Genomic DNA, 24,579 nt, shown 5'->3' with positions numbered 1-24,579 from the left:
GTAAATAACTTTTGCTTATTCACTTTCTCCACACCACTTATGATTTTATATACCTCTATCATATCCCCCTCAGTCTTCTCTTTTCCAAGCTGAAAAGTCCTAGCCTCTAATCTCTCCTCATACAGGACCCATTCCAAACCCCCTAATCATTTTAGTTGCCCTTCTCTGAACCTTTTCTAAAGCCAGTATATCTTTTTTGAGTTGAGCTCACATCTGTACACAGTATTCAAGATGTGAGTGTATCATGGATTTATATAAGAACAATAAGATATTCTCAGTCTTATTCTCTATCCCCTTTTTAATGATTCCTAACATCCTGTTTGCTTTTTTGACCGACTCTGCACACTGCATGGACATCTTCAGAGAACTATCCAAGATGAGTCCAAGATCTTTTTCCTGACTTGTTGTAGTTAAATTAGCCCCCATCATATTGTATGTATAGTTGGGGTTATTTTTTTCAATGTGCATTACTTTACAAGTTATCCACATTAAATTTCATTTGCCATTTTGTTGCCCAATCACTTAGTTTTGTGAGATCTTTTTGAAGTACTTCACAATCTGCTTTGGTCTTATCTATCTTGAGCAGTTTAGCATCATCTGCAAACTTTGCCACCTCACTGTTTACCCCTCTCTCCAGATCATTTATGAATAAATTGAATAGGATTGGTCCCAGGACTGACCCTTGGGGAACACCACTAGTTACCCCTCTCCATTCTGAGAATTTACCATTAATTCCTACCCTTTGTTTCCTGTCTTTTAACCAGTTCTCAATCCATGAAAGGACCTTCCCTTTTATCCCATGACAACTTAATTTACGTAAGAGCCTTTGGTGAGGGAGCCTGTCAAAGGGTTTCTGGAAATCTAAGTACACTATGTCCACGGATCCCCATTGTCCACATGTTTGTTGACCCCTTCAGAGAACTCTAATAGATTAGTAAGACACGATTTCCCTTTACAGAAACCATGTTGACTATTGCTCAACAGTTTGTTTTTCTATGTGTCTGACAATTTTATTTTTAACTATTGTTTCGACTAATTTGCCCGGTACCGACGTTAGACTTACCAGTCTGTAATTGCCGGGGTCACCCCTAGAGCCCTTTTTAAATATTGGCGTTCCATTAGCTAACTTCCAGTCATTGGGTACGAAGCGATTTAAAGGACAGGTTACAAACCTTAGTTAATAGTTCCGCAACTTCACATTTGAGTTCTTTCAGAACTCTGGGGTGAATGCCATCTGGTCCCGGTGACTTGTTAATATTGAGTTTATCAATTAATTCCAAAACCTCCTCTAGTGACACTTCAATCTGTGATAGTTCCTCAGATTTGTCACCTACAAAAGCCAGCTCAGGTTTGGGAATCTCCCTATCATCCTCAGCCGTGAAGACTGAAGCAAAGAATCCATTTAGTTTCTCCGCAATGACTTTATCGTCTTTAAGTGCTCCTTTTGTATTTCGATCGTCAAGGGCCCCACTGGTTGTTTAGCAGGCTTCCTGCTTCTGACGTACTTAAGAAAATGTTTTTTATTAACTTTTGAGCTTTTTGGCTAGCCGTTCTTTAAACTCCTCTTTGGCTTTTCTTATTATATTTTTACACTTAATTGGACAGTGTTTATGCTCCTTTCTATTTGCCTCACTAGGATTTGACTTCCACTTTTTAAAGGAAGTCTTTTTATCTCTCACTGCTTCTTCTACATGGTTGTTAAGCCACGGTGGCTGTTTTTTAGTTCTTTTACTGTTTTTCTTAATTTGGGGTATACATTGAAGTTGGGCCTCTATTATGGTGTCTTTAAAAAGAGCCCATGCAACTTGCAGGGATTTCACTTTAGTCCCTGTACCTTTTAACATTTGTTTAACTAACCCCCTCATTTTTGCATAGTTCCCCCTTTTGAAATTAAATGCCACAGTGTTGGGCAGTTGAGGTGTTCTTCCCACCACAGGGATGTTGAATGCTATTGTATTATGGTCACCGTTTCCAAGCGGTCCTGCTATAGTTACCTCTTGGACCAGCTCCTGCGCTCCACTCAGGATTAAATCTAGAGTTGCCTCTCCCCTTGTGGGTTTCTGTACCAACTGCTCAATGAATCAGTTATTTAAAGTATCAAGAAATTTTATCTCTGCATTTCGTCCTGAAGTGAAATGTTCCCAGCCAATATGCAGATAATTGAAAACCCCCACTATTATTGGGTTCTTAATTTTGATAGCCTCTCTGATTTCCCTTAGCATTTCATCATCACTATTACTGTCCTGGTCAGGTGGTCCATAATAGATCCCTGTTATATTTTTACTAGAGCTTGAAATTTCTATCCATAGAGATTCTGTGGAACATGTGAATTCGCTTAAGATTTTTACTTCATTTGAATCTACACTTTCTTTCACATATAGAGCCACTCCTCCCCCTGCACGACCTGTTCTGTCCTTCCGATATATTTTGTACCCCGGAATGATTGTGTCCCATTGATTGCTCTCAGTCCACCAGGTTTATGTGATGCCTATTATATCAATATATATATATTACACAATAATATTCTGGAACTGAACTTTCCCGCTTTTGGGAGAATTTAAATATTGAAGCAGCGAGGTGACCAACCTACCTAATGCCTCTGAAAGAGCCTCCATCCCAGCTGTTAGACTGGGTAATACAGCAAGAATAAAACCAAATTGTTGCAGCTGCTTGAATACCAAGTACATAAATGCATTGTTAGCTAAATGCAATAGTGTGCGTGAGCACTGCAGTCGCCCAAAGGAGGATTGTACAATGACCTTTATTTCCCCCTCCTAAGAACTTTATGGCTGTGATATGAACTCACAGAAGCCTGAGCCTTCACTGCCAAGGAGCCCTCTCAGAGACTTCTGAAAAATAGGGTTCCCAAACAGTCCTCCTTGTAAGGCTCTCTCTCCCCCTCCCCCCACTTTAGCACTGAGTAGTAGGGTACTGGCATAAAGTAAAACCTTAGTTTAGAGGTCTATCTCCACCTAAAATCAACTGTTTGTAACATGAGAATTAACTGCAACCTTGGAACACTGAAGGGAGACAAAAAAATACAGGAGGTATTAGAGGCAAAAATGGTTTCCAGGAATGATTTATGAAGTGTCCGTTATTCTTCAGTTTTCCAATAGTAACTAGTTTTCGTGATACGTATTTAGGGGGACTAAGCACTAACCGAATCTCCTCAGGTTTATGGGTTTACTTAGCAATCAAAATATAATTTTTCCTGGGAGGAGATGGTACAGTAAGAAGGGGATAAAAACAGACGCTACTAACCTTTGCATTCAGGGGCAGGGCCACTCCACTCTCCATTGATGTTATCTTTCGTTGTACAATGAATGGAGGCCTCTCCAATAAGAGAGAAGCCCTGGTCACATTTGTAAGTTACCGCTGAGCCAAAGGAAAACTCTTGTTCACTCTGACCAGTATGGGATCCACTGGTGATATCAGGAGGTGGAAGACAAGGTATTGCTGAAGCAAAGAACGTCAACATGAAAATTAAAGGTTACATTGAAGGTGAACCGAAGAGAGTTTCACTAAGAAAGGTTTCAGAGTAGCAGCCGTGTTAGTCTGTATCCGCAAAAAAAAAAAAAAAAACAAACAAAAAAAAACCAGGAGTACTTGTGGCACCTTAGAGACTAAGAAAGCTGTCTTAGATCCCCCTAGAAAGCTATTTAGCCATTTGAAGGGGACTTAACGTTGCATTTTAACATTTGAAGCAGATTCTGAAGGTTTTTCTGCCATTAGGCTTGACCAAACCCGGTAGTGGTCACCATCAAAGGCTACAGAGGAAATCTTACAACCCACATTTATGTATAATTGTGTAACATGCCCAGGGGAAGTGAGAAGCAGCAGAAGCGGGATGATGCTTCCTAATCCCACACAGACAGTGGTTGCCTTATATCCTGAATCAAGAGAATTAAGATCCGCTTGCAGATTTAGATTCATAGTTGCATAGACTCTAGGACTCAAGGGACCTCGAGAGGTCATCGAGTCCAGTCCCCTGACCTCATGGCAGGACCAAATACTGTCTAGACCATCCCTGATAGACATTTATCTAACCTACTCTTAAATATCTCCAGAGATGGAGATTCCACAACCTCCCAAGGCAGTTTATTCCAATGTTTAACCACCCTGACAGTTAGGAACTTTTTCCTAATGTCCAACCTAAACCTTCCTTGCTGAAATTTAAGCCCATTGCTTCTTGTTCTATCCTTAGAGGCTAAGGTGAACAACTTTTCTCCCATCTCCTTATGACACCCTTTTAGATACCTGAAAATTGCTATCATGTCCCCTCTCAGTCTTCTCTTTTCCAAACTACACAAACCCAATTCTTTCAGCCTTCGTTCATAGGTCATGTTCTCTAGACCTTTAATCATTCTTGTTGCTTTTCTCTGGACCCTCTCCAATTTCTCCATGTCTTTCTTGAAATGTGGTGCCCAGAACTAGACACACTACTCCAGCTGAGGCCTGACCAGCGCAGAGTAGAGCAGAAGAATGACTTCTCGTGTCTTGCTCACAAAACACCTCTTAATGCATCCCAGAATCATGTTTGCTTTTTTTGCAACCGCATCACACTGTTGACTCACATTTAGCTTGTGGTCCACTATAACCCCTAGATCCCTTTCTGCCATACTCCTTCCTAGACAGTCTTTTCCCATTCTGTATGTGTGAAACTGATTGTCCCTTCCTAAGTGGAGCACTTTGCATTTGTCTTTATTAAACTTCATCCTGTTTACTTCAGACCACTTCTCCAATTTAGTATAAGTTCAAATATTCCTATTGTACATGTTAAGGCCCAGATCTGAAAACTCATATACATAAATGTATTTGTGTGGGTAGATTTATTGACCGCAACTGGCAGCAATTACAAATAAAAAGCAACATAATACATGGGAAAAAGGATAGACGGCATGAATTATGAAAGGTAAAAAAATCGATATGAGTTAAAGACATCAGTGAAAGAGTCACAACTGGCATGGTTACAGACAATAAGGAGAAGGTTTTGAAGTTCTTTAGGAACAAAAGAAATCCTACTGTAAGAGAATGTGCCTGCGTCCACACCCTAGAGACTGCTATAATAATCTTTGTACCAAGTATGCCTTGTGAGGTATCTGACCATTTATTGTTTATGGGTCAATACTGTCCTGATAAAATGTATGACAACACCGTTATAAGTTATAAGATTTCCCTGTATAATGTTAACTCATGTTGCAAACCACAGCACAAGTAGGTAAACAGCTCTGTCTCAGAAGAATGTGTGCTCTGCTTAATTTGCATTTAAGCAGTAAAGCAGTCATGAAGCAGGGGAAAAAAAAGGCAAGAACAGCAGCAGGGAAGATCTTTCCCTGGGAATGTTTTCCAAGGGGCAGCGCTGACACTATAAAAAAGGAGGGACAAACACTGCCAGGTACCCCTCCTGCCTCTCACTCCGTCCACTGCACTAGATGAGACAAAGGAAGCAGCCACTAAGCTGAAGCAGGGGTCCTCCCCTAAGAAGTTGGGTCAGTAAGACTGCTGAGAGCCTGTGGTAAGAAAAAGCTTGATTTTGAATTTAAGATAGTTTGTTAACCTGGGCACCAGTTGTGTTTTATCTTGACTTCTCTTGTAACCATTTTGGACTTATGCCTCATTACTTGCCTTCACTTAAAATCTCTTTGTAGTTAGTAAACTGGTTTGATCTAATCCAGTATGTTTAAACTGAAGTGTCTGTGAAACTCTATTTGAGTAACAAGATGTGTGCATATTAGTTCTATTGAAGAAATGGAGACTTGATATGAATTTGTATTGTCCGTGAGAGGGCTGGGCAATACAAGACATACATTTCTGGAGGGGAAATGGTAGAATAAGAAGGGGATAAAAACAGACGCTACTAACCTTTGCATTCAGGGGCAGGCCCACTCCACTCTCCATTGACGTGATCTTTCGTTGTACAATGAATGGAGGCCTCTCCAATAAGAGAGAAGCCCTGGTCACATTTGTAAGTTACCACTGAGCCAAAGGAAAACTCTTGTTCACTCTGACCAGTATGGGATCCATGGGTGATATCAGGAGGTGGAGGACAAGGTATTGCTGAAGCAAAGAACGTCAACATGTAAATTAAAGGTTACATTGAAGGTGAACGGAAGAGAGTTTCACTAAGAAAGTTCTTAGATCCGCCTAGAAAGCTATTTAGCCATTTGAAGGGGACTTAACATTGCATTTTAACCTTTGAAGCAGATTCTGAAGGTTTTTCTGCTTTTAGGTTGACCGAACCCGGAACATCCACTGCTCAAGGAGAATGTTCCATAAAACACCACCTCAGGAAAATGACCTTAACAGAGTATGCCCCTTCCCAAACAGTGCCAGGTAAACAATCTAAAAGAGACTCTTTTTAAAGAAGAAAAACAATTTTGTAGGAGTCATCCAAACACCATAGTGAACCACAGTATGATTTCATTCCTCCCCCCAACTCAACTGTCATTTGGATGAAATGCCAAAGTAAGAACAGACTGACTCCTCTGAAGCACCAGCTATGCTGCATCATCTCCAGACGTGAACTGTTCTTAAGACCATTGCATTAGTTTATCTTGGCAATGTGGAAGCTTCTTATCCCAATTAAGAAGAATTAAGATCCACTTGCAGATTTAGTACAAGTTCAAATATTCCTATTGTATATGTGAAGGCCCAGATCCTGAAAACTCATATACATAAACATATTTGTGTGGGTAGATCCATTGACTGCAACTGGCAGCAATTACAATTAAAAAGCAACATAATACATGGGAAAAAGGATAGATGGCATAAATTATGAAAGGTAAAAAATCTATATGGGGAGCTAACGACATCAGTGAAAGAGACACAACTGGCATGGTTACAGACAGTAAGGAGAAGGTTTTGAAGTTCTTTAGGAACAAAATAAATCCTACTGTAAGAGAACGTACCCGTGTCTACACCCTAGAGACTGCTGTTATAATCTTTGAACCAAGTATGCCCTGTGAGGTATCTGACCATTTATAGTTTACTCGTCAATACTGTCCTGATAAAATGTATGACAACACCGTTATAAGATTTCCCTGTATAATGTTAACTCATGTTGCAAACCACAGCACAAGTAGGCAAACAGCTCTGTCTCAAAGGAATGCTTGCTCTGCTTAATTTGCATTTAAGCAGTAAAGCAGTCATCAAGCAGGAAGAAAGAAAAAACTCAAAAACAAGGAACAGCAGCAGGGAAGATCTTTCCCTATAGACGTTTTGTCAGCTGGGAATGTTTTCCAAGGCAGGGCTGCCACTGTAAAAAAGGAGGCACAAACACTCCCAGGCACCTCCTCCCTCTCACTCATCCACTGCACGAGAAGAGACAAAGGAAGCAGTCACTAAGATGAAGAAGGGGTCCTCACCTAAGAAGTTGGGTCAGTAAGACTGCTGAGAGCATGTGGTAAGAAAAAGCTTGATTTTGAATTTAAGATAGTTTGTTAACCTGGGCACCAGTTGTGTTTTATCTTGACTTCTCTTGTAACCATTTCGGACTTATGCCTCATTACTTGCCTTCACTTAAAATCTCTTTGTAGTTAGTAAACTGGTTTGATCTAATCCAGTGTGTTTAAATTGAAGTGTCTTTGAAACTCTATTTGGGTAACAAGGTGTGTGCATATTAGTTCTATTGAAGAAATGGAGACTTGATATGAATTTGTATTGTCCGTGAGAGGGCTGGGCAATACAAGACATACATTTCTGGAGGGGAAAAAAACAAAACAAATACTAGGAGTTTGTTGTGGTCACCCTGATGTATAACCCACGCTGGTGAGAGCCAAGGTGTGGCTGGCTGAGACCTAGCTGGAAGTGACTTTCCCATTGGAGGCTGCTTGTGAACAGTCCAGACTGTAGCCTCCAGTAGCAAAGCATTGTAACGGGCACCCCAGGTTAGAGGGCAGGGGTGACAGATTCTCCTTAGTCTGGATGATACATTCAGTATACCGCGGCTTGTAATGGTACAAACCTGTTACTAAATGGAGATGATAAAATAATGATGCAGGAAAGGCAGATGTTTTCAGTAAATATTTGCCTTTTGTAATTGGAGAGAAGTACGACAACAGTCTCATCACAAGAGTATGAAGAAGTACTTTCATGTCTATTAGTAATTAAGGAGGAAGTTAAACTGCATCTGCTAGGGATAAACACTGTTAAATCAAACTCTTGGGATAACTTGCATCCAAGTATCCTAAAAAGTTGGCCAAGGAGATCTCTAGCCCACTGACTAACTTTTAATTAATCTTAGAGTACAAGGAAATTCTTCCATTCTTCTTGAGTGCTGATCTTGTGCCAGTATTCAAAAAGGGCAAGCAGAAGGATCTAGGAAATTCTACACTAGTTAACATGATCTCACTCACAGGCATAATAATTTAAAGGTATTGTGGGATTCATTAATTCCACGGGCAACTCTTTTCTGATCCCTTGTGCAGTGTAGGCCAAATTTTTCACAATTCATAAGGAATTTAACAGAAATATAATTAATACCAAATCAATAAAGTTAAGCACATTTGTCTTTGCCGGACAAGGTTCTAAGTGTCTCATCCTTTTTTGAATCGTACCATGTTCTTTGCCTCCATTTTGTGGCAGTATGTTCTATAGACTTGTTATGCATTTTGTAAATATTTGTTATTAGTTTTCTTGATACAAGAATCCTGGTTTTAGACAGCTAAAAACTTCATGTTCCTCAGTCAAGCTCAGTGGAAGAGCTTTTATTTGCCCCTTCAAGAGTTTTTTGTGATGCTTTCTCCTGCAGTAGACTTATTCCCTAAAAGAATGAACTGTATCAAAAATCCACTATATCTATATGAAGTTCAATATAGATACACTGTATCCATGCAAAGATAAAGTTAGCACTTTTTATGACTGTACTGGGAAAAATCTCTCAATGCAGACAAGGCACGTGAAAATTGTGACCTATTTACTGAGGCCTGATAGATTCAGCAAAACAAGTCCCGCTGAAGTCACTTAAGAAGGGACTTAAGAACGCACAAAGTGCTTTGCTGAATCAAGGCCTATATATAAAGTATTTTCTCAAGCCAGCAGGCCAGAGTAGGTGAGTCTAAGGCTATTCAATAAAGTCCCATCAGTATTCAATATGACAAATTAAATAATTTAAAACATATGTACAAGAAAGCAGACTTAAGGTTCATCAGTATCCAACTGTATATCTCTTTACTAGTTACTGTAGTTCTGCATTTACTAGGGACTTCTGCATGGAATATTGCATATGTAGTCTTTAGATGAGGAAACTTGCGAAAATCTTATTCTACTCTTATGAATGAAGCCAAGAGAAGTATTCTCTATGTTTTGTTATAAATTAGTATTTTGACCAAGTTTGTAACACATTATTCAATGCTGGGTTTACTTCTAGTACAGTGAATTCAGTATGGCTGAATTCTATATTTCGTTATCAGGGATAGAGCAAGTACAATTTTTCAAAAAAGACAGACACACTTATCACACCAAAGTGTTTTACTGTATTGCTATATTTGTGATGCTCCCTATACTATCAACAGGAAATACTATGAACACGATGAATTTAACAACACTACATTGTACTTGTCCAGTGTTCTTTGGCACCCACTTTGATAAAGTTAAAAGTTGTGACATGGCAAGAACCAAGATCATTAGGGAAACTAAAGAGGGTTAAAGCTTAGATGTCCTTTATTTTATACCTCCATTTAAAGCTGACCCACATAGGGAGAGTATCAAATTCCAGTAACTTCACTGGTGTGCACTGAATGCCTCCCAGTCACAGGACTATTATGTGGACAGTGGGGTATCTGGTAGAGATGATCTGGACTATTCTTAAGTTTATATCTACTATTACATAACAAGATATTCAGCAAATGGCCTAAAAACCAGGAAGAAATGTGGTAAACCTATTCCTCCTCTTAATCCTATTTGAGAGTATTCAGCACAGAAGGCTGAAGTCACTGGAATTTTGTATTTTAAATGCTCTTAAAGCAGCCTACAATTTTTAAAAAGTCAACTACTAATATAACAGAGTACTGTCCAAAATGGATTTAGAAAGCGTTTATGGATACCAGTGTTTAACAGTGAATCACTTACCCAATAGAAGAGAGATTTCTAACTGTGTCAAGATGGCTTGCACATCAGTTGAAATGGAAAAGTAACAAAGACACTCACCTACACAAATCTCAGGGTCTACTGACTATCTTGAATTTGCAACACACAAATGATTTTATTGGGGACAATTTGGATGTACTTGTTTTCATTACAGCCTTGAAGCTAGTTCACTGAATGGCCTTGATACAAAAGTGCAATACATTAAAATTTTACACTATTTACCATGTATACATCACCCTGAGCATGTATGGTAATGTAAGGTAAGTACATTGTGTAAAACAGGAAATTCCATCCCATTGGCAATATTAGAAGGAGGAGGAGGAGGAGGAGAACAAGTAATCGTTGACGGAAAAGAGAACGGCATCATAAATATTAAGGCACATTTCAGTTACAGTTGAATTGTAAAGATTAAGTAAACATTTGTTTACAATTCCTCCCAAAAAGGGGGAAAAATTAACCCTTTGAGAGTATAATTCGTACTCTGTTGTAACAAAATGTGAGGCATTACCTTCTTTAGATTTACAAGACTTTCTGCTTTCAAACTTTTCTCCACTCCCAACATCCATTCATCTAGAAGATTTTTGGTTCCATTGAACAAATCCCGGATAACAGTTTTATCAGACCACATCCCTCCCTCACATTATATTTAAGGAGCTGAGACTCTTTGATTGACATCCTTGAAAGACAATAGTTGCGCTTCTACAATGTTCCAGAAGCTGAAAGCTTAAATTAGAACTTTCCTTCTAACTGCAGCTGGTTCTAGACCAAAAGGTGATAGCTTGGTTGACAGATCCATCCCAGGCGGTGTCCACAAGGACAAAAGCGTTAAAGCAAATAAATTGGGAAGAAGTTTTAAGACTGGGTTTCACTCCGAAATAGCCTCAGATTTTGAGTGTGGAGTCCAGGGTTGGTTGCTTGGTTTTGAGGGGAAGGGAGGAGAATTGTTAACAGGGAGGAATTACACTAAATAAACAAAAGTTAGATGAAAGACTTCAAAAGCAGCAGAGATTATTTGTAAAAGCAGCAAAGAGTCCTGTGGCAGCTTATAGACTAGCAGACGTTATGGAGCATGAGCTTTCATGGTCGAATAGAGATTATTTGGTGAGGAATGAGAAACTAATCAAACCCCACCATCCCAGTGTTCAGGGTTCAATTGTGTTTAGGTCATTAGTTGGACTGGAATCTATACACCAGACAGCAAGCCCAAGAGGAATGCTCTGTAGAGATAGAGAGGGCTGTGGGTTTTTTTTGTTTGTTTGAAATGTGGCTTCTACAGAAGGCACCAGCAACACAATGGATCCTCCTACACTTTCATCATGTCTCCCCCATCCCAAAAATATCTTTATGATCAACATAATCTAAATCGAGTGAATATAAAATACACATGAAAACTCTGTAACTGGGGCCAGCTCTGCAGAAGCAAAAAAAAAAAAAAAAGGCCTATTATGTTCATAAAGTTACTTCCTAATTGGGCATGCCAGACTACTTGAGTCTAAGACTGCACAAGAAATTCACATCAGTATTATGATATAGCCTATGTTTGTCAAACAGAATATAATACATACATGCAAAGCCTGATACTTGACTACAGCAGGTACCAAAATGTATTTTAAAATAAAGTTGCCCATACCCCGATTGGGGTGACGGGCATGAGTGAATGAGTGTATACAACTTTGGATCTTTCCCTTTAAGACGACGTTACCCATACAGTTGGGTGCTGTATGTAGACTATCAGGCCCCTCCCGCAACACCCTCCACTAAACTGCACGAGTTAAACATTATCATTGTATGAAGCTATCTACATACAATGATATTCTGGAACTGAACTTCCCCGCTTTTGGGAGAGTTTAATATTAAAGTAGCGAGGTGACCAACCTGCCTAATGCCTCTGAAAGAGCCTCCATCCCAGCTGTTAGGCTGGGTAACTCAGCAAGAATAAAACCAAATTGTTGCAACTGCTTGAATACCAAGTACATAAATGCATTGTTAGCTAAATGCAATAGTGTGCGTGAGCACTGCCGTCATCAAAATGAGGACTGTACAATGACCTTTATTCCCCCCTCCTAAGAACTTTATGGCTGTGATATGAACTCTCAGAAGCCTGAGACTTCACTGCCAAGGAGCCCTCCCAGAGAGTTCGGAAAAATAGGGTTCCCAAACAATCCTCCTTGTAAGTCCCTCTCTCTCCCTCCCCTTTAGCACTGAGTAGTAGGGTACTGGCATAAAGTAAAACCTTAGTTTAAGAGTTTATCTCCACCTAAAATCAACTGTTTGTAACATGAGAATTAACTGCAACCTTGGAACGCTGAAGGGAAACAAAAAATACAGGAGGTATTAGAGGCAAAAATGGTTTCCAGGAATGATTTATGAAGTGTCCGTTATTCTTCAGTTTTCCAACAGTAACTAGTTTTCGTGATACGTATTTAGGGGGACTAAGCACTAACTGAATTTCCTCAGGTTTATAGGTTTACTTAGCAATCAAAATATAGTTTTTCCTGGGAGGAGATGGTAGAATAAGAAGGGGATAAAAACACACGCTATTTGTAGGAATTTTGTAGGAATCATCCAAACACCATAGTGAACCACAGTATGATTTCATTCCTCCCCGCAACTCAACTGTCATTTGGATTAAATGCCAAAGAAAGAACAGACTGACTCCGCTGAAGCACCAGCTATGCTGCATCATCTCCAGACGTGAACTGTTCTTAAGACCATTGTATTAGTTTACCTTGGCAATGTGGAAGCTCCTTATCCCAATTAACTCCATTTTCCGCAACCACACATTGGGTAGAAGTCGTTCCAATTAATCTGTACCTAAAGAAAGAAAAAAGGTTCAAGTTTGTTACTCATGTGAGCAAAGAACTAGTTAATAGTACAGAAAGATGGAAAAGACGGTTACTCACCTGTAGTAACTGGTGTTCTTCGAGATGTGTTGCTCCTATCCATTCCATGTAGGTGTGCGCGCCGCGCGTGCACGGCTCTTCGGAACATTTTTAGCCTAGCAACTCCGGCGGGCCGGCTGGCGCCCCCTGGAGTGGCGCCGCCATGGCGGCGTATATATACCCCAGCCGGCCCGTCCGCTCCTCAGTTCCTTCTTGCCGGCTATTCCGACAGTGGGGAAGGAGGGCGGGATTGGAATGGATAGGAGCAACACATCTCGAAGAACACCAGTTACTACAGGTGAGTAACCGTCTTTTCTTCTTCGAGTGATTGCTCCTATCCATTCCATGTAGGTGATTCCCAAGCCTTACCTAGGCGGTGGGGTCGGAATGAGACGTGGCGGAGTGTAATACCGCAGAGCCGAAGGCTGCGTCGTCTCTAGACTGCTGCACCAACGCGTAGTGGGAAGCGAAGGTATGGACTGAAGACCAGGTGGCCGCTCTACAGATGTCCTGGATGGGGACATGGGCCAGGAAAGCGGCCGATGAGGCGTGTGCCCTCGTGGAGTGGGCGGTGAGTCGGCACGGGGGAACGCGAGCAAGCTCGTAACACGTTCTGATGCAGGACGTCACCCAGGAAGAAATCCGCTGCGAGGAGACTGGCTCGCCTTTCATGCGGTCAGCTATTGCCACAAACAGCTGGGACGAACGCCGAAAGGGCTTCGTGCGGTCGATGTAGAACGCGAGCGCTCGGCGGACGTCGAGGGTATGCAGCTGCTGCTCCCGAGGCGAGGCATGCGGCTTCGGGAAGAAGACCGGGAGGAAGATCTCCTGGTTGAGATGGAAGGGCGACACCACCTTGGGGAGGAAGGCCGGGAGTGGTCGAAGCTGCACCTTGTCCCCGTGAAAGACGGTATATGGGGGACCCGCCGTCAGGGCGCAGAGCTCTGAGACCCGTCTGGCGGATGTGATCGCCACGAGGAAGGCCGTCTTGCAGGTAAGATGGAGGAGAGAGCAAGTTGCAAGGGGCTCGAAGGGTGGGCCCATGAGCTGGGCGAGGACCAGGTTAAGATCCCATGTCGGAGCAGGAGGCCGCACCTGCGGGTAGAGACGGTCTAACCCTTTAAGGAATCGTGACACCATCGGGTTGGAGAAGATCGAGCGACCTCCTATAGCTGGTCGAAATGCTGACAGCGCTGCCAGGTGCACTCGGAGGGACGAGATTGCAAGACCTTGACCCTTGAGGTACCAAAGGTAGTCGAGGACAGCCTGGATGGGGGCCGAGAAAGGGTTGATACCTCTCTGGTCGCACCAGAGGGCAAAGCGCTTCCACTTGGCGAGGTAAGTAGTTCGCGTTGAAGGTTTCCTGCTTTCGAGCAGCACTTGCTGCACCGCTGCGGAGCAATCCCTCTCTGCGTCGGTCAACCACTCAGGAACCAAGCTGTAAGATGCAACGATTGCAGGTTCGGGTGACGAAGCCTGCCGAGGTCCTGGGTTATGAGGTCCGGCCACAGCGGAAGGGGAATGGGTTCCCGAACCGACAGCTCGAGCAGCAGGGTATACCAGTGCTGTCTCGGCCAGGCCGGAGCGACGAGTATGATGCAGGCTCTGTCTCTCCGGATCTTGAGCAACACTCGGTGGACGAGCGGAAACGGAGGAAACGCGTAGAGAAGAGGCTCTGTCCAAGACAGGAGAAACGCATCTGAGAGGGAGCCTGGAGCTTGGCCTTGGAAGGAGCAGAACCTGTGGCATTTGCGGTTGGTCCGGGAAGCAAAGAGGTCTATCTGGGGAAAGCCCCACCTCTGGAAGATGGAATAAGCCACATCTGGGCGAAGGGACCACTCGTGAGAGGCGAAGGACCTGCTGAGGCGGTCGGCCAACGTGTTCTGCGCTCCCGGCAGAAAAAACGCTTCGAGGCGAATCGAGTGGGCTACGCAGAAATCCCAGAGGAGCAATGCCTCGTTGCAAAGTGGGGAGGACCGCGCTCCGCCCTGCCTGTTGACATAAAACATGGCTGTGGTGTTGTCCGTGTAGACCGCTACACAGCGGTTCTGCAGGTGAGCCCGAAAGGCGAGACAAGCTAAGCGGATCGCTCTCAGCTCTCGGACGTTGATATGGAGGGAGAGCTCCTGGGGTGACCAGAGACCCTGGGTGTGTTGGTCTCCTACGTGAGCCCCCCAGCCCAGCGCCGAGGCGTCCGTCGTCAGGGTGATTGACGGGCGAGGCGGGCGGAACGGAACTCCCTCGCAGACCGTTTCTGGGTCCAGCCACCAGGTGAGCGTCTGGAGAGCGGGCTTTGCCACCGTCACCACCATGTCTAGGGGATCGCGATGAGGACGGTACACCGACGCCAGCCACATTTGGAATGGGCGAAGTCGGAGCCTGGCGTGCGCGGTCACAAATGTGGACGCTGCCATGTGACCGAGGAGGCGGAGGCAGGATCGCACCGTTGTCGTCGGAAAGGCCTGCAGTGCCCGAATGAGGGAGGCCAACGTCTCGTGCCGAGTGCGAGGTAGGCACGCTCTGGCCAGATTGGAGTCTAGGACCGCTCCTATGAACTCCACTCTTTGCGCTGGAACTAGGAGGGACTTCTCGGTGTTGACAAGGAGGCCGAGAGACCGGAACAGATGTAGAACCTCGGATACTTGATTCGCCACCAGCGCTTGGGAGCGGCCCCGAATCAGCCAGTCGTCGAGATATGGGTAGACGTGGATGCGACGACGGCGGAGGGCTGCGGCGACGACCGCCATGCACTTGGTGAATACCCTCGGCGCGGTGGAGAGGCCGAAGGGGAGCACTGCGAACTGGTAATGAGCTCCGTTGACCAGGAAGCGGAGGAAGCGTCTGTGGGGGGGTAGATTGCCACATGAAAGTAGGCATCCCTCATGTCGAGGGCAGCAAACCAATCTCCAGGATCCAAGGAAGGGATAATGGACCCCAAGGTCACCATCCGAAACTTGAGCTTGCACAGGTATCTGTTGAGCTCCCGGAGGTCTAAGATGGGACGAAGGCCGCCTTTCGCCTTGGGGATGAGGAAGTATCTGGAATAGAATCCCCTGCCTCGCCTGCTGGGAGGCACCTCCTCGATGGCACCCACGCTCAACAGAGACTGGACCTCCTGTAAGAGGACTTGCTCGTGAGAGGGGTCCCTGAAGAGGGACAGGGAGGGTGGGTGGGAGGGAGGGGGAGAAGTGAACTGTAGGCGGTAGCCGTACTGGACCGTGTTGAGGACCCAGCTGTCTGATGTTACAGATGACCACGCCTGGAGGAAGCGGGAAAGGCGATCGGAAAACAGAAGGGGTGGATCCTGATTGGAGAGAGGTGAGCGGCCCTCGGGCGTCCCGTCAAAAGGCCGACTTTGGGCCCTGAGGGGCCTTGGACGATCCCTGGGTTTGGTTCCGCCGCCCGCCCGATGGTCTGCGGCGGAAGGGGGCCGAGCGCCGATTGTTAGGCGGGCGAGGTCTGTTGTATTGGAAGGGGCGATAAGGTTGCTGCCGGAAGGGACGCCTTTGGGTGGCCGGCGTGTGCATCCCTAATGTGCGGATCGCCACTCTACCGTCCTTCAGGGTTTGAATGCGGGTATCAGTCTTTTCTGAGAATAGACCCCGCGTTTCGAAAGGAAGGTCCTGGAGCGTGTACTGGACCTCCGGCGGCAGAGTAGAGGACTGAAGCCATGCAATGCGTCGCATGGTTACCCCTGACGCTATGGTCCTGGCCCCCGAGTCCGCTGCGTCTACCGCTGCCTTAATTAAGGTACGGGAAGCTAGCTTTCCTTCCTCCAGCAGTGCCGAGAACTCCCTGCGGGAATCCTGCGGGGTGAGCTCTGCAAATTTGGCTAGGCAGCCCAAGATGTTGAATGTATATCTTGAGAGCAAGGCCATTTGGTTGGCGATACGGAGTTGGAGGCCGCCCGCTGAGTAAATTTTCCGGCCTAACAGGTCCATGCGCTTGGACTCCTTCGCCTTTGGCGCCGCGGCGGGCTGGCCGTGTCGCTCCCGGACATTGACGGATTGGACAACTAGAGAGTCCGGAGCCGGGTGAACATACAGGTATTCGTAGCCCCTCGGGGGGACCGAGTACTTCCTCTCAACTCCGCGCGCTGTAGGCGGGACGGAGGAGGGCGACTGCCAGATAGCGGCATTGTTTTTCTGTATTGTTCGAATGAAGGGGAGCGCTACCCTCACGGGGGCGTCCTCCCCCACCACGTCCGTGATGGGGTCCTCGACCTCCTGGACTTCTTCCACGGGTAGGTTGATGGCCTTAGCTACCCTTCTGAGAAGGTCCTGGTGAGTCTTGAGGTCGATCGGCGGGGGCTCCGACGGTGCCGCCCCTGCCACCGCCTCATCGGGGGAGGAGGATGAGGAAGGACCCGGTAGCACTTCCTCCGGTGCCTGCTCCGTGTCTGCGGGAACCGCGTCATGCCCCAAGTGCGTGCCGTGATCGGCGGCCTGTGGAGTGGGGGACGGAGGTGGCCTGCTGACAGTGGCTACCGGTACCGACCGCACCGAGCCTGGCTGTCGCGGCGGGAGGGGGGGCCCCTGTTCATGTTCGGCCCAAGGGACCCAAAATCCCCATTGCTGCGGTCCATGTTCTGGTGGGAGGGACCCCGCCCGGAAGTCAACTGCGCTGCCCCCAGGGGAGGCGACGGAGGGCTCTCTTGATGGCCAGGGAGGAGCCGAAGCGGTGGCCGGGCGGACGTCCGGTGCCGGAGTAAAGGGCCCCCGCGGTGCCGCCGGACGGTGCCAGTCGTCACGTTCTCTGGACGGCGAACGGGACCTGCGCGTGTCACGGCGTCGGGAGCTCGACCTGCGGCGTCGGGAGCTCGACCTGCGGCGTCGGGAGCTCGACCGGCGGCCCCGGGATGCGGATCTGGACCGCGTGCGGCGGCGCCTGGAGCGACTACGCGACTCTCGACGCCTCTCGCGGTGCCTGGAGCCGGACCTGTTACGGTGCCGGCGACTCTGCGACCGGGACTTGGAACGTCGCCGGGAGTGCGACCGGTACCGCGACTGGGAGCGGTACCGGGACTGCGACCGGCGAGGAGACGGGGAGCGTCGTCGTGACGTGGATCGTCGTGCCCGGTGCTGCGGAGAGCGGTGCCGTGAGCGAGAACGGGACCGCGACCTGGCGGCGGTGCTGCGATCGGCTCGGGCGCCCGGGGACGGGGGTCGCATTAGAAGTGGCTTCCCAATAGACTTGAGAGTCCGCACCGGTGGCACCGGCCGCTGAGCGCTTGCATCAGCAGTAAGTTCGATTAAATGTCTTGCCGTTGCGAACGCCTCGGGCGTGGACGGCAGCCTCAGCTCGTCGTCGGTGGGCACCGGGGAGCTGGGCGGTGCCGGACTCGACGGGCCTTGCGGCGCCGGAGTCGACGGCACGGTGCACGTTTTGTGCACAGCCTCAGCCTGCACCGTTACAGTCGGAGGCGGCTGGGCTAACGGTCTCTTTTGCTTATCCGAGACCGTCTTCGGCACTTTGCGCTTCTTTCCCGGGGAGACGGAGCGGTGCCGGGTCTTCGGTGCCGGGTGCCGCGCTGCATCCTCGGCACCGGGGCGGCTGGGTGCGGTCGGCGCGCTGCTAGTCGAGGCAGTCTTTGGCGCCGCCGGTGCTGGTGCCGGAGGTTGGAGGGCCGACTCCATGAGGAGTTGCTTCAACCGTGAGTCCCGCTCCTTCCTCGTGCAAGGCTTGAAAGCGACGCAGATTGGGCACTTGTCCGACCGGTGAGCCTCTCCAAGACAGCGGAGGCAGGCGTCGTGCGGGTCACTCACCGGCATAGACCGCTGGCAAGCCGCGCAGGGCTTGAAACCCGCCGGTCCGGGCATAAGCCCGCACCGGGGCGGAAGAAGAGGGCTAACCCCTCTAACTCCCTAATGAGTATTATAACACTAACTATTATTAACAAAATTTAACAACTACGATAACTATATACACTAACTAACGGAGAACGCTAAGCTGTGGAGGACAGGAGAGCACTCCACTGTTCCTACTAGCCGTCACGGGCGGAAAGAAGGAACTGAGGAGCGGACGGGCCGGCTGGGGTATATATACGCCGCCATGGCGGCGCCACTCCAGGGGGCGCCAGCCGGCCCGCCGGAGTTGCTAGGCTAAAAATGTTCCGAAGAGCCGTGCACGCGCGGCGCGCACACCTACATGGAATGGATAGGAGCAATCACTCGAAGAAGAACATGGTTTCTTTCTGCCAGTAGGTGCAGACAAACTATTGGAAAAGGGGTACAACTAACATGATAGGACCAAGGAACACTAAGGCCAGGTCTATATTACACATCTATATCGGCACAACTATGTTGCTCAGGGGTGTGAAAAATCCATACCCCTGAGTGACAGTTATACCGGGCTAACCCCCCACGTGGACAGCGCTATGTCGACAGGAGAACTCCCGCCGACATAGCTGCTGCCTCTTGGCGAGATGGATTAACTATGCTGACAGGAGAGGCTTTCCCATCAGTAGAGAAGCAGCTTTATATACAAGAGTACAGCTGTGCCACTGTACGTGAAGACCAAGCCCTGTTTAGTTAAAAGCAAGAAAGAGCTACAGACCAGAGGATATAGCTCCCCAAAGTGTTAACAGGAGAGAGTCCTCGCTTCTGGGCTATGATTATTAGATGCTTGGGAATACCTGTTAATCCTCGGCAAAGGGGAACAAATTACCCTTCTTCTAAATTAGAGATTTTTGCACTCTTATCTCCAGTAGGTGACAGAAGGCCCTACCACCTCTGCTACAGAACTCTTCAAATACCCAGAAAACTAGTTAATTTACAGATCACATGACCCAACCCCTGCAGGATGATCTCCTGAGGCCTCTAGGCTGAGATCTTCAAAAGCACCTGAGCGACTTAGGTGCCCATCTCCCACTGCATGACAACCGTAGCCGGGTGGCTATTTATCTTCCTTCAACTCCTTTGAAAAAAATCGCAGTTGTAATTCTTAACAAGGGTCCAGCCCATGGCCACAGATGTATAGCACACCACTCACTTATGTTCTTGAAGTTAAGCAGCCTTTCTACTCTCATTTTGCCAGACTTCACCAGCACAGGTTCTGTTCATTAGTCAAAAGAAGCAACTTGCCACTCACCCTTCATCACAGGAGAAGTTTGCTGTTGCACCAACCTGGCGATCCTTTAAATGAACCCTGCCATTTTCTAGTTCTAGTTGTTTACATGGTATTCCTATAAGAGAACAAGACTAATATTAGCGTTACCTCGTATTACTTTACTGGGAAAAAGGGGATATGCTAACTTGCACTCCCTAACATAGCAAATACCATGGCAGATCAAAGCCAATTGTCTGGGAGTTCAAGATCTGTCCTGTACGGTAGCGGTCACCATCAAAGGCTACGGAGGAAATCTTACAACCCACATTTATGGATAATTTTGTAACATGCCCAGGGGAAGTGAGAAGCAGCAGAAGCGGGATGATGCTTCCTAATCCCACACAGGCAGTGGTTGCCTTATATCCTGAAACAAGAGAATTAAAATCCGCTTGCAGATTTAGATTCATAGTTGCATAGACTCTAGGACTCAAGGGACCTCGAGAGGTCATCGAGTCCAGTCCCCTGCCTTCCTGGCAGGACCAAATACTGTCTAGACATCCCTGAGAGACATTTATCTAACCTACTCTTAAATATCTCCAGAGATGGAGATTCCACAACCTCCCGAGGCAGTTTATTCCAATGTTTAACCACCCTGACAGTTAGGAACTTTTTCCTAATGTCCAACCTAAACCTTCCTTGCTGCAGTTTAAGCCCATTGCTTCTTGTTCTATCCTTAGAGGCTAAGGTGAACAACTTTTCTCCCATCTCCTTATGGCACCCTTTTAGATACCTGAAAACTGCTATCATGTCCCCTCTCAGTCTTCTCTTTTCCAAACTACACAAACCCAATTCTTTCAGCCTTCCTTCATAGGTCATGTTCTCTAGACCTTTAATCATTCTTGTTGCTCTTTTCTGGACCCTCTCCAATTTCTCCACCTCTTTCTTGAAATGTGGTGCCCAGAACTAGACACACTACTCCAGCTGAGGCCTGACCAGCACAGAGTAGAGCAGAAGAATGACTTCTCATGTCTTGCTCACAAAACACCTCTTAATGCATCCCAGAATCATGTTTGCTTTTTTTGCAACAGCATCACACTGTTGACTCACATTTAGCTTGTGGTCCACTATAACCCCTAGATCCCTTTCTGCCATACTCCTTCCTAGACAGTCTTTTCCCATTCTGTATGTGTGAAACTGATTGTCCCTTCCTAAGTGGAGCACTTTGCATTTGTCTTTATTAAACTTCATCCTGTTTACTTCAGACCACTTCTCCAATTTAGTATAAGTTCAAATATTCCTATTGTACACGTTAAGGCCCAGATCTGAAAACTCATAGACAAACGTATTTGTGTGGGTAGATGCATTGACCGCAACTGGCAGCAATTACAAATAAAAAGCAACATAATACATAGGAAAAAGGATAGACGGCATGAATTATGAAAGGTAAAAAAATCGATATGAGTTAAAGACATCAGTGAAAGAGTCACAACTGGCATGGTTACAGACAATAAGGAGAAGGTTTTGAAGTTCTTTAGGAACAAAAGAAATCCTACTGTAAGAGAATGTGCTTGCGTCCACACCCTAGAGACTGCTGTAATAATCTTTGTACCGAGTATGCCTTGTGAGGTATCTGACCATTTACAGTTTACTGGTCAATACTGTCCTGATAAAATGTATGACAACACCATTATAAGTTATAAGATTTCCCTGTATAATGTTAACTCATGTTGCAAACCACAGCACAAGTAGGTAAACAGCTCTGTCTCAGAAGAATGTGTGCTCTGCTTAATTTGCATTTAAGCAGTAAAGCAGTCATGAAGCAGGAAAAAAAAACAGGCAAGAACAGCAGCAGGGAAGGTCTTTCCCTGGGAATGTTTTCCAAGGGGCAGCGCTGACACTATAAAAAAGGAGGGACAAACACTCCCAGGTACCCCTCCTGCCTCTCACTCCATCCACTGCACTAGATGAGACAAAGGAAGCAGCCACTAAGCTGAAGAAGGGGTCCTCACCTAAGAAGCTGGGTCAGTAAGACTGCTGAGAGCATGTGGTGAGAAAAAGCTTGATTTTGAATTTAACATAGTTCATTAACCTGGGCACCAGTTGTGTTTTATCTTGACTTCTCTTGTAACCATTTCGGACTTATGCCTCATTACTTGCCTTCACTTACAATCTCTTTGTAGTTAGTAAACTGGTTTGATCTAATCCAGTGTGTTTAAACTGAAGTGTCTGAGAAACTCTATTTGGGTAACAAGGTGTGTGCATATTAGTTCTACTAAAGAAATGGAGACTTGATATGAATTTGTATTGTCCGGGAGAGGGCTGGGCAATAGGAGAAGTACGTTTCTGGAGGGGAAAAAAAAACAAAACAAATACTAGGAGTTTGTTGGGGTCACCCTGCTCTATAACCCAGACTGGTGAGAGCCAAGGTGTGGCTGGCTGAGACCTAGCTGGGAGTGACTTGCACTTTGGAGGCTGCTTGCAAACAGTCCAGACTGTAGCCTCCCGTAGCAAAGCATTGTAACGGGCACCCCAGGTGAGAGGGCAGGGGTGACAGATTCTCCTTAGTCTGGATGATACATTGAGTATACCGCGCCTTGTAATGGTACGAACCTGTTACTAAATGGAGATGATAAAACAATTATGATGCAGGAAAGGCAGATGTTTTCAGTAAATATTTGCCTTTTGTAATTGGAGAGAAGCACGACAACATAGTCTCATCACAAGAGCATGATGAAGTACTTTCACGTCTATTAGTAATTAAGGAGAAAGTTAAACTACATCTGCTAGGGATAAACATTGTTAAAATCAAAGTCTTGGGATAACTTGCACCCAAGTGTCCTAAAAAGTTGGCCAAGGAGATCTCTAGCCCACTGATTAACTTCTAATTAATCATAGAGTACCAGGAAATTCTTCTATTCTTCATGAGTGCTGATCTTGGGCCAGTATTCAATAAGGGCAAGTAGAAGGACCTAGGAAACTATACACTAGTTAACATGATCTCACTCACAGGTATAATAATTTAAAGGTATTGTGGGATTCATTAATTCCAAGGGCAAATCTGTTCTGATGTCTTGTGCAGTGTAGGCCAATTTTTTTGCAATTCATAAGGAATTAAGAACAGAAATATAATTAATATCAATCAATAAGGTTAAGCACATTTCTGTTTGCCGGACCAGGTTCTAGGTGTCTAATCCTTTCTTTAACCGTACCCTGTTCTTTGCCTCCAAAGAATGGCATCATAAATATTAATGCACATTTCAGTTAGAGTTGAATTGTAAAGATTAAGTAAACATTTGTTTACAATTCCTCCCAAAATGAGGATTGTACAATGACCTTTATTTCCCCCTTCTAAGAACTTTACGGCTGTGATATGAACTCACAGAAGCCTGAGCCCTCCCAGAGAGTTCTGAAAAATACAGTTTCCAAACAATCCTGCTTGTAAGCCCCTCTTTCTCCCTCCCCCTTTAGCACTAAGGACTAGGGTACTGGCATAAAAGCAAAACCTTAGTTTAAGAGTTTATCTCCACCTAAAATCAACCATTTGTGACGTGAGAATTAACTGCAATCTTGGAGCACTGAAGGGAGACAGAATATGCAGGATGTGTTAGAGGAAAAAACGGTTTCCAGGAAAGATTTATGAAGTGTCCACCACTCTTCAGTTTTCCAAGAGTAGCTAGTTTTCATGATAAGTATTTAGGGGGACTAAGCACTAATTGAATTTCCTCAGGTTTATGGGTTTACTTAGCAATCAAAATATAGTTTTTCTTAGGAGGAGATAGTAAAATAAGAAGAAGAGGATACCCAATTGAAGAGAGAGTTCTAACTGTGTCAAGATGGCTTGCACATCAGTTGAAATGTAAAAGCAAAGATACTCACCTACACAAAACTCAGGGTCTACTGACCATGTTGAATTTGCAAGACATACAACTAAAGGAGACTTTCCAGAGCCCAAAACGTATCCTGGGCGACAGGAGTATTTCAGTTCGGTCCCAACAGGATAGGAATTGTTCACTACCCCAGGCAGCTCAGCAAAACTCAATCTTGGAGGAGAATCACAAGTGCCTAGCAATAGAGACAGACAAGGAAGGGGAAAAGTTAACCATGAACGATATTCAGTAGTCTGTTGTAACAGAATACTCGTTTTTGAGAATTCACAAATGATTTTATTGGGGACAATTTGGATGTACTTGTTTTCATTAGAGCCTTGAAGCTAGTTCACTGAATGGGCTTTATACAAAACTGCAGTACATTAAAATTTTACATTATTTACCACATATACATCACCCTGAGCATGTATGGTAAGTACATTGTGCAAGACAGGACATTCCTCCACCTCACAGGGCTTACGATCTAACGCAGCACAGGCTCAGAGAGACTGTTACAACCACACAGAGTGACATGAAAGAAGGTGATGTACAGGGCAAAGGAGACCAAGGGAGCAATCTATAGACGAGTAGATGAAACTTGTCTGGCATTAGAAACAATTGAAACAGCTGGTGGAAAGCTCTCTCTGAGACAGCTGATTTTCGTATTTCTCATGCGATGCATGAAAACTGTATGACGA

At 45.7% G+C, this 24,579-nt stretch overlaps 2 protein-coding genes across 16 annotated transcripts in view; both read right to left on the bottom strand.

Annotated features, from left to right (window-relative positions):
* The window catches only part of LOC120393914 (complement receptor type 2-like), a 341,488-nt gene that overhangs the window by 136,279 nt on the left and 180,630 nt on the right, over window positions 1–24,579 (bottom strand). The gene's annotated exons all lie outside the window — the stretch shown is intronic.
* Window positions 1–24,579, bottom strand: part of LOC120393911 (complement receptor type 1-like) — a 404,201-nt gene that overhangs the window by 259,562 nt on the left and 120,060 nt on the right. For 10 of the 15 annotated variants that reach the window (XR_005592155.1, XR_005592156.1, XR_005592157.1 and 7 more), the window contains exons 13-17: window positions 23,892–24,077; window positions 20,058–20,151; window positions 12,815–12,900; window positions 5,863–6,057; window positions 3,262–3,456 (exon numbers count right to left, since the gene is read on the bottom strand). Coding sequence is in view for 12 of the 15 variants with exons in the window: in XM_039518354.1 (XP_039374288.1) it covers window positions 3,262–3,456; window positions 5,863–6,057; window positions 12,815–12,900; window positions 20,058–20,151; window positions 23,892–24,077 (756 nt within the window). In the remaining 3 variants the exon portion in view is untranslated. The remainder of the gene's footprint in view (window positions 1–3,261; window positions 3,457–5,862; window positions 6,058–12,814; window positions 12,901–20,057; window positions 20,152–23,891; window positions 24,078–24,579) is intronic. The other 5 variants (XM_039518361.1, XM_039518362.1, XM_039518353.1 and 2 more) reach the window with 1 other exon arrangement.

Source organism: Mauremys reevesii, unplaced genomic scaffold, assembly GCF_016161935.1.
Source record: "Mauremys reevesii isolate NIE-2019 unplaced genomic scaffold, ASM1616193v1 Contig36, whole genome shotgun sequence".
Lineage (NCBI taxonomy): Eukaryota > Metazoa > Chordata > Testudines > Geoemydidae > Mauremys > Mauremys reevesii.
This window is presented reverse-complemented; position numbering and strand designations above follow the sequence as displayed.